Here is a 14,995-nt window from a genome sequence, read left to right as displayed (position 1 = left end):
CTCAGAATTTAAGGAGGGGGACGTGTGGAGAAACGCCATCTGAGAGTGTTGGTGCTTCATCCAAAAAGGCAGGGATCAGTAAATCCATTCAGCCGGCTTTGTAGCCTTCCCCTCACTCCCCCCCTCCCTTCCAGAGCCAAACCAACAACGCTAGGGGGAAAGTCTCCTAGAGAGGCAGGAAGGGCTGTTGTTCTTGCCATGTGCTAGGCAGGAAGAGTTTCTCAGTTTGCAGCAGGCGCTCGGGAAGGGAGGCTGCTTGCCTGTGGGCTCCTGCCTGGGAGGCTCCAGGCAGTAAGACAAAGTAAGTCATTCTCTTAGGCAGATCAAGTATAGACCAGGGACAATACGATGCGTTTAAAAACCACCTTTATTTTGTTATGCTGTTTGCTGAGCTGTGTTGTGCTGTACTAGGCTGTGTTAACTTTTTAAAGGCAACTGTTTTTGTTTTGTTTTTCTTGTCCTATATTTTTCTCTTTTAAATAAATGTTTTTACTGTTTAAATGCTGGCAATCAATCTCTGTACCACCTAGATCCCCAGACCGCTTTAGACCACGCTGTTTTGAGAAGGGGGCCCCGAGGAAGGGGGAAGGCATGCAGTTGGATAAGGTGCCAATCCTCCAGGGGTGCCCCAAAGAAGCGCTGAGGTCTCTGTGAAACCCAAGTGCAGGGTGGCAGAGGACCTTGAGGCCTAGCCTCATAGCAGGAGAGGGGGATTGGGAGTCCTGTTCCTCTCAATCTGAACCCCGGGACTGAGCAGGTGGTGGCAGCGCGCCCAAGGGGCAGGAGGAGGAATAGCTCCCTCCAGGAGTTGGCGACTCAATAGGGAGCTGACGGGACCGGGTCTGAAGTCAGAATCGGGCCGGTTCCGCCACACGAAGCTCTGCTTAACAGGATGACTTTTAAAACTGACCGCTATTTCCTGGCTGTGGAGAAACACCATTTTAGTCAGTGGTGGTGCTTCATTTGGCAGGGGTCAGTAAATCCCTCAGCAGGCTTTGTAGCCTTCCCCTCACTCCCCCCCTCCCTTCCAGAGCCAAACCAACAACGCTAGGGGGAAAATCTCCTAGAGAGGCAGGAAGTGCTGTTGTTCCTTGCATGTGTTAGGCAGGAAGAGAAGCCAGATTTGAACGGGGGCTCGAGCAAGCATGTGGTGAGCATGGAGGCTCCTGCCTGGGAGGGCCCAGGCAGGCAGACCAAGTAAGTAATTCTCAAGACAGGACAAGTTTGGACCAGGGACAGTAGAAAGCGTTTATAAACACCTTTCCTTTGTCATGCTATTTGCTGTGCTGTGCTGTGCTGTGCTAATTTTGTAGATGCAACTGTTTTTGTTTTGTTTTTCTTTTCCTATCTGTTTCTCTTTTTAAATAAATATATTTTTACTGTTTAAATGCTGGCAGTCAATCTCTGTACCACATAGATCCCCAGACCGCTTTAGACCACGCTGTTTTTAGGAAGGGGGCCCCAGGGAAGGGGGAAGGCATGCAGTTGGATAAGGTGCCAATCCTCCAGGGGTGCCCCAAAGAAGTGCTGAGGTCTCTGTGAAACCCAAGTACAGGGTGGCAGAGGACCTTGAGGCCGGGCCTCATAGCTGGAGAGGGGGATTGGGAGTCCTGTTCCTCTCAATCTGAACCCCAGGACTGAGCAGGTGGTGGCAGCGCGCCCAAGGGGCAAGAGGAGAAATAGCTCCCTCCAGGAGTTGGCGACTCAATAGGGAGCTGACGGAACCGGGTCTGAAGGCAGAATCGGGCCGGTTCCGTCACACTGGCCGAGGCCTTCAGTCGCGCACTGCTGTGCTGTGGGGAGAGCCGCTGCTGAAGCAGCTTTTAAAACCTCTGCAGGGCCCATCAGAAAGCCCCAACTGGCCACTTTCTGGGCACCAGGGAAGGTGTTGGTGGGTGGGCACCATGGAGGCCGCGGGGAGCACATGAGGAGGAACCCCTGTGTTAAAACAGTGTCTGACGGGGACCTTCTGTAGAGCCTTTTCCCCCTCCGGAGTTTAAGCTGTTTAGCCTGAGCTGCTCAGCCCAACGGTCCTTTCACAGTCCCTTGTAGTCCCACCAGAGAATACGAGGCTGAGGAAATCGCTTCATGGCAGGGAATAATTTCCTCTTTCAGTTGTGTTTCGTTGTTGAGAGGGTTGGTGCTGCTTGCTTCCGAGATGCTTCCGAGGGTTTCGGGGGCCCTGGCAGCTTGTTTGCCCTTTGTCTGGACAGGACCCGTTTCTAGACAAGTTCTTCACCCTGACCCACGTGCTGGAGGAATACTCCTTTCCCTTCCGATTGAAAGACGTGATCCTGACGGAGAGCAACATGGAGTCTGAGCTGAAATCCAGTGTGGGCAACCTGCGCGTGGCCAGCCTCGAGCCCCTCGTCGCCTTCAGCCACCAGGTCCTCAACAAGCTCATCCAGTTGATCATCCACCCCCCTGTCATTGCAGGGCAGACAGGTAAAGAGACAGCCCCCCGCCCCCGTTGGCCCTCCTCCCAGCACAGCTCCTGAGCTGCTGTCCACGTTGTGTCTGCCCACTTCTGAGGCCTGCTCCTGGGGGAGGGGGAGGGGGAATTGGGTCGGCCTGTGGATCTGGGAGAGTCGGGACTGTTCTGCATCCGAGGCTGGTTCTAGATTCTTAGACAACTTGAGGCTGTTGTTAAAACTCATTCTTTGTATTATGACATCCTCGGGGTCACCCCACATTTCCAGAGCAGGTGCACACTAATGCTGTTACGGAGAAGACATCTCCTGCCCATTTGAACGGGGAGCATCAATGTTCAGAATTATTGCTAGACGGGATTCTGTGACTTCTTCCGCTGCAGAGGTGGCCTTCCCTCCCCTGGGCGGCTGCCTCCTCCCGCCTCACCCAGGAGCTCCAGCTGGGGCTTCCCAGTCTGCAGGGCTGGCGGGCTGCCACCTTGGCCCTGGGCTCCTGCTGGAATGTAGAGGTGACCCCAGCCGTGGACTCCAGGGCTCCACATTCCCTCCCCCCCCCGCCCCGGAATGCCCTTTGGTTTGCTGGGAGGGAGCACGTGGTGAATATCTTATGAAGGGCCCATTTATCAAAATGCCAATGAAGCTAATGTTTGAGTGGCTGTTATTTCCTCCCCAAAGAAAGAAATTCTCGTTTCCCATCATTCATGCTGTTATCTGAAGCACTTCTGATGCCTGTTTGGGAGAGATTAAGATCCATGGGCCGGTGGGCAGCAGGGCCTTCTCTCCCTGTTCTCCTGCTGGCCCTGAGCTGGCCTCCTTCTCCCTCCTCTGGCTGATGCTCATGAGGGGAGGTGGGTGAAGCTGAGAGAGGCTGACCAAGCCCCAAGTGATCCTGGGTGGCAGATGATGCTCTGGCCGCTGGGTCCTGCTGGATCTTCATGAAGCCTCCAGAGCTGGAGAGAGATCCCTCAAGTCCCATGGTGGCATCTCTTTCCACAGTCCTTCAGCCTGGGAGGGCAGAGGCCTGCAACAGCGGCCTCAGGAGTTTGGGGGGGGGGGGGGACTTGGCAACCCTAGGCAGTCAAGCAGGAGCCAAGCCACCAATGCAGAATCACAAACCGGAATCAGAAGTCAATGTCCAAAAGCCACAAGGTCAGGGTGCCAAGGAAATCAAGCAGGTCAGGATCAGGAAGGAGCGTGGATGCAAGCCAGAGAATAGACTTGTTGCGTCCACAAGGTTACCAGGTCCTGGGTGGGAGCTGTATGGGAGTCTCAATCAGCCTGCTCCCTGGGTGGCAGCGACTCTGCTTGAACTCAGGGCTGAGAGATCTGAAGCATCAGCGTGCCTCATGTCTTCGCTCTGAAAGTTCTTTCCGGAGCCTGCTTCAAACTCTTGAGATGGGAGGAGGAGCGCTTGGAGGAGATTGATCCTCAACAGCTGACACTGGTGCCTGGAGAGTGATTGATGGGCCAGCTGCTGTTTGTTCAGCTGAGGAACTGGCTGGCAACTCTCCCAGGTCTGTTAACCCTTCCAGCTCCTCCTCGTCAGGGCTCATGACATTCAGCCTAAGAGTGCTCCTCATTTCTCCCCTCAGGTCCCAGCAGGGCTGGGCTAGAAGCCAAACTCTCTCTCTGGGACCGGGTGGGAGAGACAACAGTCTTGGTCAGTGACAGGGAAGGAAACCACCATTATTTGGGGCAGCTCAGTTACGGAAGGGAACAAAATTTTGGAGGGGAAATGCGCAGAGGAGATTTAAGCCATCTCACCTCCTGGTACTCTAATAGTGCAGCATTTTGAAGCCTGTTTTAAGGGCTGTTGGTCACAGCTCTACTGCATAGGACATGGCTCCTTCTATCTGCAACATTAGTAAGTTTCTTCCAGGGCTGCTTTTGGAAGAAAGGAGTTCTAGAAAGTTCTTTCTGTTCAGCATTTTGTCAGCAAGCTGGCACTCCTATAGTTCAGACACCGCTATGAAATGTCCCCCTCAGAATACCCCCCTGTCCTGAAGGAAAAAGAAAACTGGATGTCACCACGTCTCTTATCCATGGGTGGGTGGGTGGGAGGCCTCCTGGCCTGCTGGCTCTGACTACCTTTGGGATAAATTGGGCTCCTGGATCCTGGGGGTGACGCTTTCCCTGCTCTCCCTTCAAATCATGTCAGCAGAGCCTGGTTGGCTTTGAAGGTGTTTTTTCCTTTTAAAAAAGGCATTTCTAGATTTCTAAAGAGGCGGCATCCAAAAGGGGGGCTGGGAGGGATGAAGGTTTGGCCCTGCGGGAGGAGCAGCCCCTTCCCCTGAAGAGCGGCAGCGTTGAAGGGAGGGAGGGAGGTTTGCTCCTCTCTCTCGCTCTCTCTCTCGGCAGTGAACATGGGTCGGGCTGCCTTCGAAGCCATGGCTGTGCTGGTGAGCCAGATCCACAAGAGCCTGGAGGGCAGCCAGGACCAGCACGGCCGGAACCATCTCTTGTCCTCCTACGTCTATTACGTCTTCCATCTGCCCGTGGGGGAACCAGGCTTGCCAGGTAACCGGTGGTCTGTGGGGGGAGAAAGCCAGTGCAGGCTTTGGACCTCTGGGGTTATGACCGCTTGAGCAGGCGGCCCTCGTGCTGGCAGCTGGGCCAGTGGGAAGGCTGAGCTACTCCGAAAGGCACCGCGTGGCCCCACTGGAAGTGCTGGAGTTCCCTCTTCCCTCCCTCGTTAAGCACTGGCTGCTTAGCAGATGCAATGGGGGCAGGAATGTGCTGCTTTTGAGCTACCCTTGAGCCACGTCCTTTATTGCCTTTAGCCACTTGCTTTATCTATAGTCCACCTTTCCTGCTGAGACCTGAGACATTTATCAGTGCAATAGGAACAGCAGAAGGTATACAATAAGCATTGTAATGCCTGGAATACAAAGTGTGATAAAAACAGCATACCATCAATGCAAAAACTGGATGGCTGAAAGTAGGAACAGCAAGAAGTGCCCACAACACCCAGTGCCATAAAAGGCAGCCTTTGAAGCTTTGCAAAAGAGCCGTCCTGAACAATCCCACTTTTATTGCAGCCCAGCCCCCCTTGCCACAAGGCCCTCCTCCTGCGCCATTCCAGTTTTACTGGTTTTGCAGAATGAAAATTTACTGCTTTGCACCCTCCCCAGGACAAGGCCATCCTCAGAACATCTCAGTGAGGAAGTGGGGGGGAGCTGTGGGTGAGGTTGACATGGAAGTAGACGCCACTGCCCCCACAGGCCTGGCAGGAGCTCACTGGTTGGGGGGGGGGGGTGCAGATGATGATGTGGAAGGCATCTCGTTGTAGAGCATCCACCTGGCTGGAAGGAAGTGAATGTGGGTTCTCTAATGGGGGGGGGGACAGAGCATGTAAGTTGTTCTTGTGACTTCTGGGGTGCCTTCCCAGGCTCTGCAGGGAGTGAATGCCCAGAGACCCTCCCCTCTCTCCTTGGGCCTTTTTCTTCTTTGATCTGGAGGAGAACATCCAATGAGGGGTGTTGAACTGAAAACATTCTTAACCATGCTTGTGAGCCACTTGAGCCAGGAAGAACAGCAGGACAAAAATGTTTTCATATTTATTTTATTCCAATTTGAGCAGGATCCCTCCACAATAAGCCCCAACCATGCCCCATCCATTCCCAATCTGAGCACATTTTTCAGGTTATCTTCTTTTCAGTCTCTTGCATCTTGTTAGAAGGGCCAGTGGTCTGTCCTGAGTGCTTCTCTTGACCCAGAGCCTGATTTCCTGTTTCTTCAGTCAAGGCCTTTCTGACAGGACGAAGCCACAATGATTTGAAAGCAGAAAGGCAGCCACGGGATTGTAGGATGGGTTATGGCCAACGTGCCTTCCTAGAACAATGGCTGTTGTGAGGGCCAAAGTCCCTACTGGCCATCTACCTCTGCTCCTCTGTACTTCCTGCAGAAACTGGACTGCCTCCGCACAGTGGCTCTGCTCAGTATGCCACTTTGTCCCGCACCAGTGGGCGTCCGGCCAGCCTCAATCTCTCCCGTTCGAAAAGCATCAGCAACAGCAACCCAGACCTGGCCACCTCCCCAGACTCCCCAGAGGAGCAGGCTCAGAAGACCAGCAGTAGCAACAGCAGCAAGGTGAGCAGTGCTCTTGTCCGTGACGCCTTCTTCTCTCTGGGCCCCAGGCGAGGGTGAGGGATGCAGCTGGCGTGCTTGCTGAAGGCACAGTGGCCCCAGAGGACGTCTCTAGTGCACAGGACAGAGAAGGGTTCCTCCGCCTCTGCTATGATGGTGTCCGGAGGGAGTCCATGCTGGTCTGTGGGAGGACAGCCCCACCGGAGTCCAGGAACGCTTTAGAGAACAGCAAGAGTTTCAGGGGACGAGCTCTCGAGAATAAAAGCTCTGAGTAAAGTCTCTGACGTGGGGAGTGCTGATTCATGGGAGCTCTTGTGGGTCTCCAGTGGTTCAGTGGGGGCTGGGGGGGGTTGGTCTGGGCCTTGGGAGTCAAGGGCACCCGTGGAGCCCCCGGTGGTATCATGGGAAGCCCCAGAGAGTTCCAGAAGGTGGCAACCTGTTGGGGGCCAGCCTCCTCTCTCTGGCGCCAGGATCTGGCTGCTTCAGCCACCGAGGAGGGAGGCTGGTCAAGGGAGGACACTGGCCGCTCCCCCGGCCCCTCTTCCTACAGGCTGGGCCAACCGGGCTCTTTTTTAAACAAAAGGGTTCTCCCGAGGAAGAGCTGAGGGCGTCTCCCAGCCTCTGAGGAAACCTAGAGGGCTTTCTCTGGATCCTTCCACTGGGAATCCCACAAAAGCCTTCTGAGGAATTCTGCTTGTGGCCCACTGCAGCTGCCCAGGTGCCCCTGTTTCCAAAGGCAGGGGCAGCTTTCTGGAGGGGGCATGATGGGGAGAAAGGGGTCTGCCTTCTGGAGAGCTTGTTGGGCTTCTGAGCCCTGCCCCCGAGGCAGTCTCCAGGGCTCTGCCAGCACTTGGAGTGGGATGCAGCAGAACTGGCTGAGCTTGCGGGGGGGCTGGGTGGAGCTCCCTCTCTGGGCTTCCCTTTCCCTTCGTGCTCCTCTTCTGCTCTCTGCCTCCAGGGCATCGACCGCTCGCATTCCTGGGTCAACTCGGCTTATGCCCCTGGAGGTCCAAGGAACGTCCTCCGCAGAAACCACCCAAACTCCAGCACGGACCTGAAGCAGCAGGTGCCTCCCTCCCCTCCCCTCCCTGGCCTCCCTCCTCATCCCAGTGGGGCTGCATCGGCCGGGGGCGGGCCTTGGAGATTCTGGGCTCTGGGCAGAGCTAGAGGGAAAGGCCCCAGAATCATTGGGGAGGGAAGGTGGGAGAAAGAACTTCCTGGCCAGGCCTGTTCTCCTAGGAGGGGGGGGGCAGCTGCGGGACTGGGCTGGCTCTTCAGGTAGGGGCTTCCTCCCAGTGCTGGGGGGGGTGCAAGGGCTTCACAGGTGGGGGGCCCCAGTGTGGGCAGCTCCCCTGGATGCCTCATGCCTAAGATGGCTCCTGGTGGGAGGCTGAGTTGAGCACAACCACTGGCATCCGCTTTATCCATAGCAGCTGGCTTTCTTGGACTCAGGTGTCAAATTCTTGCCCTTTGACTACTTCTCAGGGTAGGAGAGCAATGTGTTGGTATTTTAAGGCCATGGATGAAGACGCTGGGGAAACAGGTTTGGTCTTCTGCTCTATCAAGAAGTGTTTAAAATGTTACATTTCCTTTGTGAAGGTTTCAGACTAGCCGGCTGCCCCTTTGGGATTGTTCGGAGGCCGACTAGTCTCCATGACTGCCCTGGAAAGTGATTCGTAAGGCAGGGTTTCCACCTGTCCCAGCCAGTGCCCCCCCTCAGCTCACAGCTTTTTTAGCCTCCGGCTCACCCATTTTTGTCTTTGCTCAGAGCAGACTGCTTGGTGCAGGGGCTCCCAACCTGCCTGCCAGGAGCCCACGAAGGAGACCTTTTGCTCACGAGGCTCCTTAGAGGGCGTCTTGGTCCCAGCCGCATCCCTGCTCCTGCCGAAAATCTCAACAAGATGGCGCAGGCAGCAGTACGGGGTGGGATGGAAGTTTGGAAAATTCAGAGCTAAGCTGGGAGGGTGAAGAGACCCTTTCGCATCCCAGCCCTGTGTGCGAATGCAGCTCCTGAGGAGGCCCAGGAGATGCTCTCCAACTTCTGATAAGGGGAGTCTGAGCGTGGATGTCTTTGGGTGGGTTGGAAGTGTCTGGGCATGGATCAGCTGAGCCAGCGTCTCCCAGGGGCGAAGTAAAACCTGCTGGCCTGTTGGACTGTGGAGCTGGAGTGGCCCTGGCCTTCGGGACCTTGCCTGCTCCTTCTGCCCTCTTCCTTCCTTCCTTCCTGACCTCAGGTGCTGAGCTCTCTCCTCTATGGAGGGACACCAGGCTGGGTGTGTCTTTCCCCCTTCCTTTCTGAGCAACTCCTCTGTGCTTCTGTGTCACCCTCTCCTCTCCTCTGCTCTTCTGTTCTGTCTCTCGCTCTTCCTCCTCCTCGCAGGCTACAGGGCGGAAGCCTCACCGTCTCTCCTCCTATCTTGAGAGCTCCACTCTGGCTCCAGCCACCCCGATGAGGCCATCGACCAAAAAGGTAGAGAGGGCCTGGCGGGGGGTGGGGGGCAGAGTTCTTGCCCCAGAAGGCAGGTTTGAGCGGCTGTCCTCTTGGAACTCTGACTTGGGAGAGGCTGCCGCTGAATCCCGTGGAACTCTCTCCAAGTACACAGCGGGAAAGCATCAGATATTTGGGCTAGAAGCTGCGGTGGAGAACCAGGCCCTGCTGGCTGTGGGATACACAGAGCCGTTTCATTGTGGCAAACGCCAGTGCTGGCTGGGTAGCTGCAGGTTGCAACTCTGAGCCTTTTGCTCGCTGCTCTCATCTCTGTGCCCGGATCCTCTTGTCCTGGAGAGTCCCAGGCCTTTGCTGGCTGTGAGGCCTCCTGTTCCAGGGTTTGGCTGCACCCCTTTGGTGCCAGCAGCTGTTCTCAGAGATCTCCTTGACTTCTTCCGGCTCTAACATCTGCCTTCCCTGGGTTTTCTTCCCAGCCGTCCTGCTGGACTGCTGTTGGGGAAGAGCCGGCTGTGGCTGCCCATCCCTTCCCACTTGGGCCCAGCTGAGGCGGGAGCCAGCCCACACTCCTTGCCATGGCTGAGCAGCAGGACAGGTAGGGCTGGATTCATGGTGGCTTTAGCAGCTGTGCTCAGGCCAAAGTGCTCTTTGGAGTGGTTTTTGGAAGGGTAAAAGCAACTGCAGAGAAGAAGCCAACATGGACCGTTCTGTTCTCAATGCACTTTTCTTCCGTAGTGCTTTGAGACTTAAGAAGGAGAGTAGCCATTGTGGATGTCTTTGTATGTGTGTGTTTCCTCTCCACTTCCTGTGTGCAGAGCAGCAGCAGCTCCGCCTAGAGGGGCCTTTGCTCCACAGGATCTGGCTGGGTGAGGACTGGGGCCAGTCGGGCCCAGAGCTCCAGGGGATGAGTGGGGGGGCATCAGTTGCACCCAGGAGGGAGCTGGCTGGGAATGAGTGACTTCACCAAAACCGTATGAGGGATGACTGGTGCTGCAAAGCGGGGGCTGTAGCCAAACACACCTGCCCCGTTTCCTGGCCGGTGTCAGCCGTTTCTGGGCTGCCTTTGCACTTGCAGTGGCTCCTGGGACCAGCAAGCCCAGCAGTGGTTACGGGGCGGCTCCTTCTCTAGGTAGGGGCTTCAGGTGCGGATGAGGAGAGAGGAAGGGGCTTCAGGTGCGAATGAGGAGAGAGGAAGGGGCTTCAGGTGCAGATGAGGTTGCCCACCACTCAGGCCCCCTCTTCCTTCTCTTGGGATGGCATGTTGGCAGCTCCAGTGGTGCCAGGCTGTGACTGAGCAGAGAGTAGATTCTGCAGTTCTCTGCAGGGGTTGCCCAGCTCTGCCTTCCTGCTGACCCCCCCCCCCCTTCTCTGTGTCTCTGGTAGCTGCTTCATGAAGAGCTGGCCCTCCAGTGGGTGGTGAGCAGCAGTGCCGTGCGAGAAGCAGCCGTGCACCAGGCTTGGTTCTTCTTTCAGCTCATGGTACGTCCCCCCTCCCCCCCTCCTCCAGTATCTGTTGTGAAGTCCTCTGGCATCCATTGTAAGATCCTGAGTGCAAAACCACAAATCAATCCTCCATCTTCTTTGCCTCCACTTTCCCCTCCTCATTCACACCTTCTGTCGGGTAAACAAGCGGGAATATTCTTTAGAGGCAGCTGCCGCAAAAGATTGGCCTGATGTGGAATTTCATATTTTAGAGTTAATAAATGCAGAAGGTCAACATAGCCACAGTTGCAGCCAACAGAACACAACAAACGTAAACCTCCAACAAATCTCCGACCCTGTTGCACCACCAGGGGGCAGCAGGACATTGCCAGTGACTTCCTTGGGCAGCAAAAGTGACTCCATGGAGCCCCTCCGAGAGCCTGTCCAGGCAGGTGACGTGGCCTGCCTTCTTTGTCCCTCTGAAGCCTCAAGGGGCAGAAGCACCAGGTGTGCCCAGATCTGGTTGTCCAAGACCTCTGGGGCCCCCGTCCTGCCTTCTGAGCACCTTCTCAGCCTCTCCCGCCCACCGTCCCTTCATCTCCCGCCCAAGCACAGCTCTTCCCTTCTGTGGGTCGTGCCCCTTCCTTGCCTCCTCCCGATGTGGATTTCTGCAGGGCAGGCAAAGTTCCCCCGGCTGAGTGCTTTGGGGGGGCTGGGCTCTCAGACGCCTCCCCTCTCTCCTGGGCAGGCAGTTTCTGTGGTGCCCTAAGTGTGGTGGCCAAATGGGTTTCCAGCCCCCGGGCCAGATCCGCAGATGGCTTCCTCATCCTCATCTTCTCCTTGCAGGTGAAGAGCATGGCTCACCACCTGTTCCTGAGTGACAAGCTCGGGGCTCCTCGCAAGGCGCGCTTCCCCAGCCGTTTTGTGGACGACATCTCAGCCCTGGTGTGTGCCCTCAGCGCGGAGATCGCCAACCGCTGCCAGAAGGTGGGTGTGGGGCTCCGCTGGGCTGCCTGCCTTCCCCTCCTGCAGGGCTTGCCGTGGCTGCATTCCCACGCCCAGAGGTGGTTGCTGGGCCCCAGCGAGCCCTCTTGCCCGCCAGCCACAAGAGAGCTCCTCTCTCAGAACACCAAGGAGGGAGGGGCACTTCCACCTGTGCAGCAGCAGCCTCTCCTTCCTGTGGATCTGCCCCGCTCCCCTCCCCCACTGGCTGGCTCCTGTGAGAACCGCCCTGCAAGCAGCGAGACCTCCGGAAGGCTCTGCCAAGCCTCCTCCCCTTCCTCGTGCCCCGTCTGCCCCCTCAAGGTGCCACCTTCTCCTTCCTCCCCAGGATGTGGAACTGGTGGAACACCTCAACAGCAGCCTGGCCTTCTTCCTCAATGACCTCCTCTCCCTCATGGACCGGGGCTTTGTCTTCCACCTGCTGCGCTCCTATTACAAGCAGGTAACAAAAAAGTGTGTCCTCTTGGGGAACAGACCCTCTGCAGGCCACAGTGGCCTCCCCCCCCCCCCGGCGCGTTCTGTGGCTGCAGGTGGGCCCTGCTTGCGTGTTGCTGCAGCACCCCAAAGGTGACATCCACCTCCCTCTGCCCTAGATCAACAACCGTCTGCTGGTCACCCAGACGCCCAACACCCTCGTGGCCCTGAGGATGGACTTCATCCGCATCGTTTGCAGCCACGAGCATTACGTCACGCTGAACCTGCCTTGCAGCGGCCTCTCCCCCCCGGCCTCCCCCTCGCCGTCTGTCTCCTCAGCAACCTCTCAGGCAAGGAAGTGGCCAGAACAAGGGAGACGTCCTGCAGCAGGAGGGGCTTTTGTGGGGGCCCTCGTGTGACCAGAAGGCGGGCAAAGAACTCACCTCCCCCGGGGCCATTTTGGCTCAAGGAAATGGTTTGGGGGAGGCAGGAGTCCCTCCTCCCACATGCCTCAGTCCCAGCCCAGATCAGCCCCCTGCGGTCAGTCCTTTGGAAAGCAGCAGGCAGTTTGGCCCCCAGATCCTTTGGGAGAAGGTTTGGGCCTGGGGGTGACGAGTGCAGCGGCCACATTTGCCAGGGACACAGAATTCTTCAGGGTATTAAAAACCAAGGCTGACTGTGAAGAGCTCCAGCAGGAAATAATGGAAGAGTGGGAATGATCCAAGCATTTTTCTATTTTGAGTAAAACACAGTATCGGTTGGGTTTGCCTGGGTCCTTTGTAAACCGTCCCCAGTAGCTGGCATCACATTTTTTGGCACACACGACCCAGCCAGACAAAGTGACGTTTCTGTCAGATCCAGCCCTTGTTAACTAGGCCCTGGAGGAAGGAGAAGGGAGGGAGAGAGAGGACTTCCCCTTCACCCTTCCGTTGGGGGAATCTTGCATGTCTTTCCCCTTGGGGAGTTCATGGCAGCGGCCTTTCCACCGCAAGGAGGCCTTTGCACCCCAGCAGCTGAGACATTGGGTGGGGTCAGTCAAGGCCTTTGGAGCTGCTGTTTGTGATGTGGTGGGGAGGGGAGGGGAGGGGAGGGAGGGCAGGAGCAGCTGGCTTTAAGAGACAATCGTCTGCTTGGTTTCTTCTCGTGGACCAGGGTTCGGCCTTCTCCAGTCACACTCAGGACCAACGCGTGGCCAGCATGTTTGAGCTCTCAGTGCCCTTCCGGCAGCAGCACTTCCTGGCTGGGCTGGTTCTGATGGAACTGGCGCTGATCTTGGAGCCGGAGGCTGAAGGGTGAGTTTGGCTCCAGAGCTGCTTTGCACCCCGGATGGGCCTGGAGTCTGCAGCGGCCATGCAGGAAATCTACACGAGTGAGCCAGTTTACACCACCAGTGGGAAGCGCCCGGACTCTTAGCTGGGAGAACCGGGTTTGATTTCGCACTCCTCCACTTGCAGCTGCTGGAATGGCCTTGGGTCAGCCAGAGCTCTCTTATCTGGGAGAACCGGGTTTGATTCCCCACTCCTCCACTTGCAGCTGCTGGGATGGCCTTGGCTCAGCCAGAGCTCTCTTATCTGGGAGAACCGGGTTTGATTCCCCACTCCTCCACATGCACCTGCTGGAATGGCCTTGGGTCAGCCAGAGCTCTCTTATCTGGGGGAACCGGGTTTGATTCCCCACTCCTGCACTTGCACCTGCTGGAATGGCCTTGGGTCAGCCAGAGCTCTCTTATCTGGGAGAACCGGGTTTGATTCCCCACTCCTCCACTTGCACCTGCTGGAATGGCCTTGGGTCAGCCAGAGCTCTTATCTGGGGGAACCGGGTTTGATTCCCCACTCCTGCACTTGCACCTGCTGGAATGGCCTTGGGTCAGCCAGAGCTCTCTTATCTGGGAGAACCGGGTTGGATTCCCCACTCCTACACTTGCAGCTGCTGGAATGGCCTTGGGTCAGCCAGAGCTCTCTTATCTGGGAGAACCGGGTTTGATTCCCCACTCCTCCACTTGCACCTGCTGGAATGGCCTTGGGGCAGCCAGAGCTCTCTTATCTGGGAGAACCGGGTTTGATTCCCCCCTCCTCCACCTGCAGCTGCTGGAATGGCCTTGGGTCAGCCAGAGCTCTCTTATCTGGGATAACTGGGTTTGATTCTCCACTCCTCAACTTGCAGCTGCTGGAATGGCCTTGGGGCAGCCAGAGCTCTCTTATCTGGGAGAACCGGGTTTGATTCCCCCCTCCTCCACCTGCAGCTGCTGGAATGGCCTTGGGTCAGCCAGAGCTCTCTTATCTGGGAGAACCGGGTTGGATTCCCCACTCCTACACTTGCAGCTGCTGGAATGGCCTTGGGTCAGCCAGAGCTCTCTTATCTGGGAGAACCGGGTTTGATTCCCCACTCCTGCACTTGCACCTGCTGGAATGGCCTTGGGTCAGCCAGAGCTCTCTTATCTGGGAGATCCGGGTTGGATTCCCCACTCCTCCACTTGCAGCTGCTGGAATGGGCTTGGGTCAGCCAGAGCTCTCTTATCTGGGAGAACCGGGTTTGATTCCCCACTCCTTCACTTGCACCTGCTGGAATGGCCTTGGGTCAGCCATGGCTCTCTTATCTGGGAGATCCGGGTTGGATTCCCCACTCCTCCACTTGCAGCTGCTGGAATGGCCTTGGGTCAGCCAGAGTTCTCTTATCTGGGAGATCCGGGTTGGATTCCCCACTCCTCCATTTGCACCTGCTCGCATGGCCTTGGGTCAGCCAGAGCTCTCTTATCTGGGAGATCCGGGTTGGATTCCCCACTCCTCCACTTGCAGCTGCTGGAATGGCCTTGGGTCAGCCAGAGCTCTCTTATCTGGGAGAACCGGGTTTGATTCCCCACTCCTCCACTTGCAGCTGCTGGAATGGCCTTGGGTCAGCCAGAGCTCTCTTATCTGGGAGAACCGGGTTTGATTCCCCACTCCTCCACTTGCAGCTGCTGGAATGGCCTTGGGTCAGCCAGAGCTCTCTTATCTGGGAGAACCGGGTTTGATTCCCCACTCCTCTACTTGCAGCTGCTGGAATGGCCTTGGGTTAGCCAAAGCTCTCTTATCTGGGAGAACCGGGTTTGATTCCCCACTCCTCCATTTGCAGCTGCTGGAATGGCCTTGGGTCAGCCAGAGCTCTCTTATCTGGGAGAACCGGGTTTGATTCCCCACTCCTCCACTTGCAGCTGCTG

General features: G+C 56.7%; 1 protein-coding gene across 1 annotated transcript in view; it reads left to right on the top strand.

Moving 5' to 3' along the window:
* DOCK6 (dedicator of cytokinesis 6) overlaps positions 1-14,995 on the top strand; it is an 89,947-nt gene that overhangs the window by 37,835 nt on the left and 37,117 nt on the right. The window contains exons 20-29 of the mRNA XM_060253224.1: positions 2,214-2,445; positions 4,788-4,946; positions 6,334-6,518; positions 7,474-7,581; positions 8,896-8,985; positions 10,345-10,440; positions 11,230-11,370; positions 11,714-11,827; positions 11,979-12,149; positions 12,952-13,091. Coding sequence (XP_060109207.1) covers positions 2,214-2,445; positions 4,788-4,946; positions 6,334-6,518; positions 7,474-7,581; positions 8,896-8,985; positions 10,345-10,440; positions 11,230-11,370; positions 11,714-11,827; positions 11,979-12,149; positions 12,952-13,091 — 1,436 coding nt within the window. The remainder of the gene's footprint in view (positions 1-2,213; positions 2,446-4,787; positions 4,947-6,333; positions 6,519-7,473; positions 7,582-8,895; positions 8,986-10,344; positions 10,441-11,229; positions 11,371-11,713; positions 11,828-11,978; positions 12,150-12,951; positions 13,092-14,995) is intronic.

Source organism: Heteronotia binoei, chromosome 13, assembly GCF_032191835.1.
Source record: "Heteronotia binoei isolate CCM8104 ecotype False Entrance Well chromosome 13, APGP_CSIRO_Hbin_v1, whole genome shotgun sequence".
NCBI lineage: Eukaryota > Metazoa > Chordata > Lepidosauria > Squamata > Gekkonidae > Heteronotia > Heteronotia binoei.
This window is presented reverse-complemented; position numbering and strand designations above follow the sequence as displayed.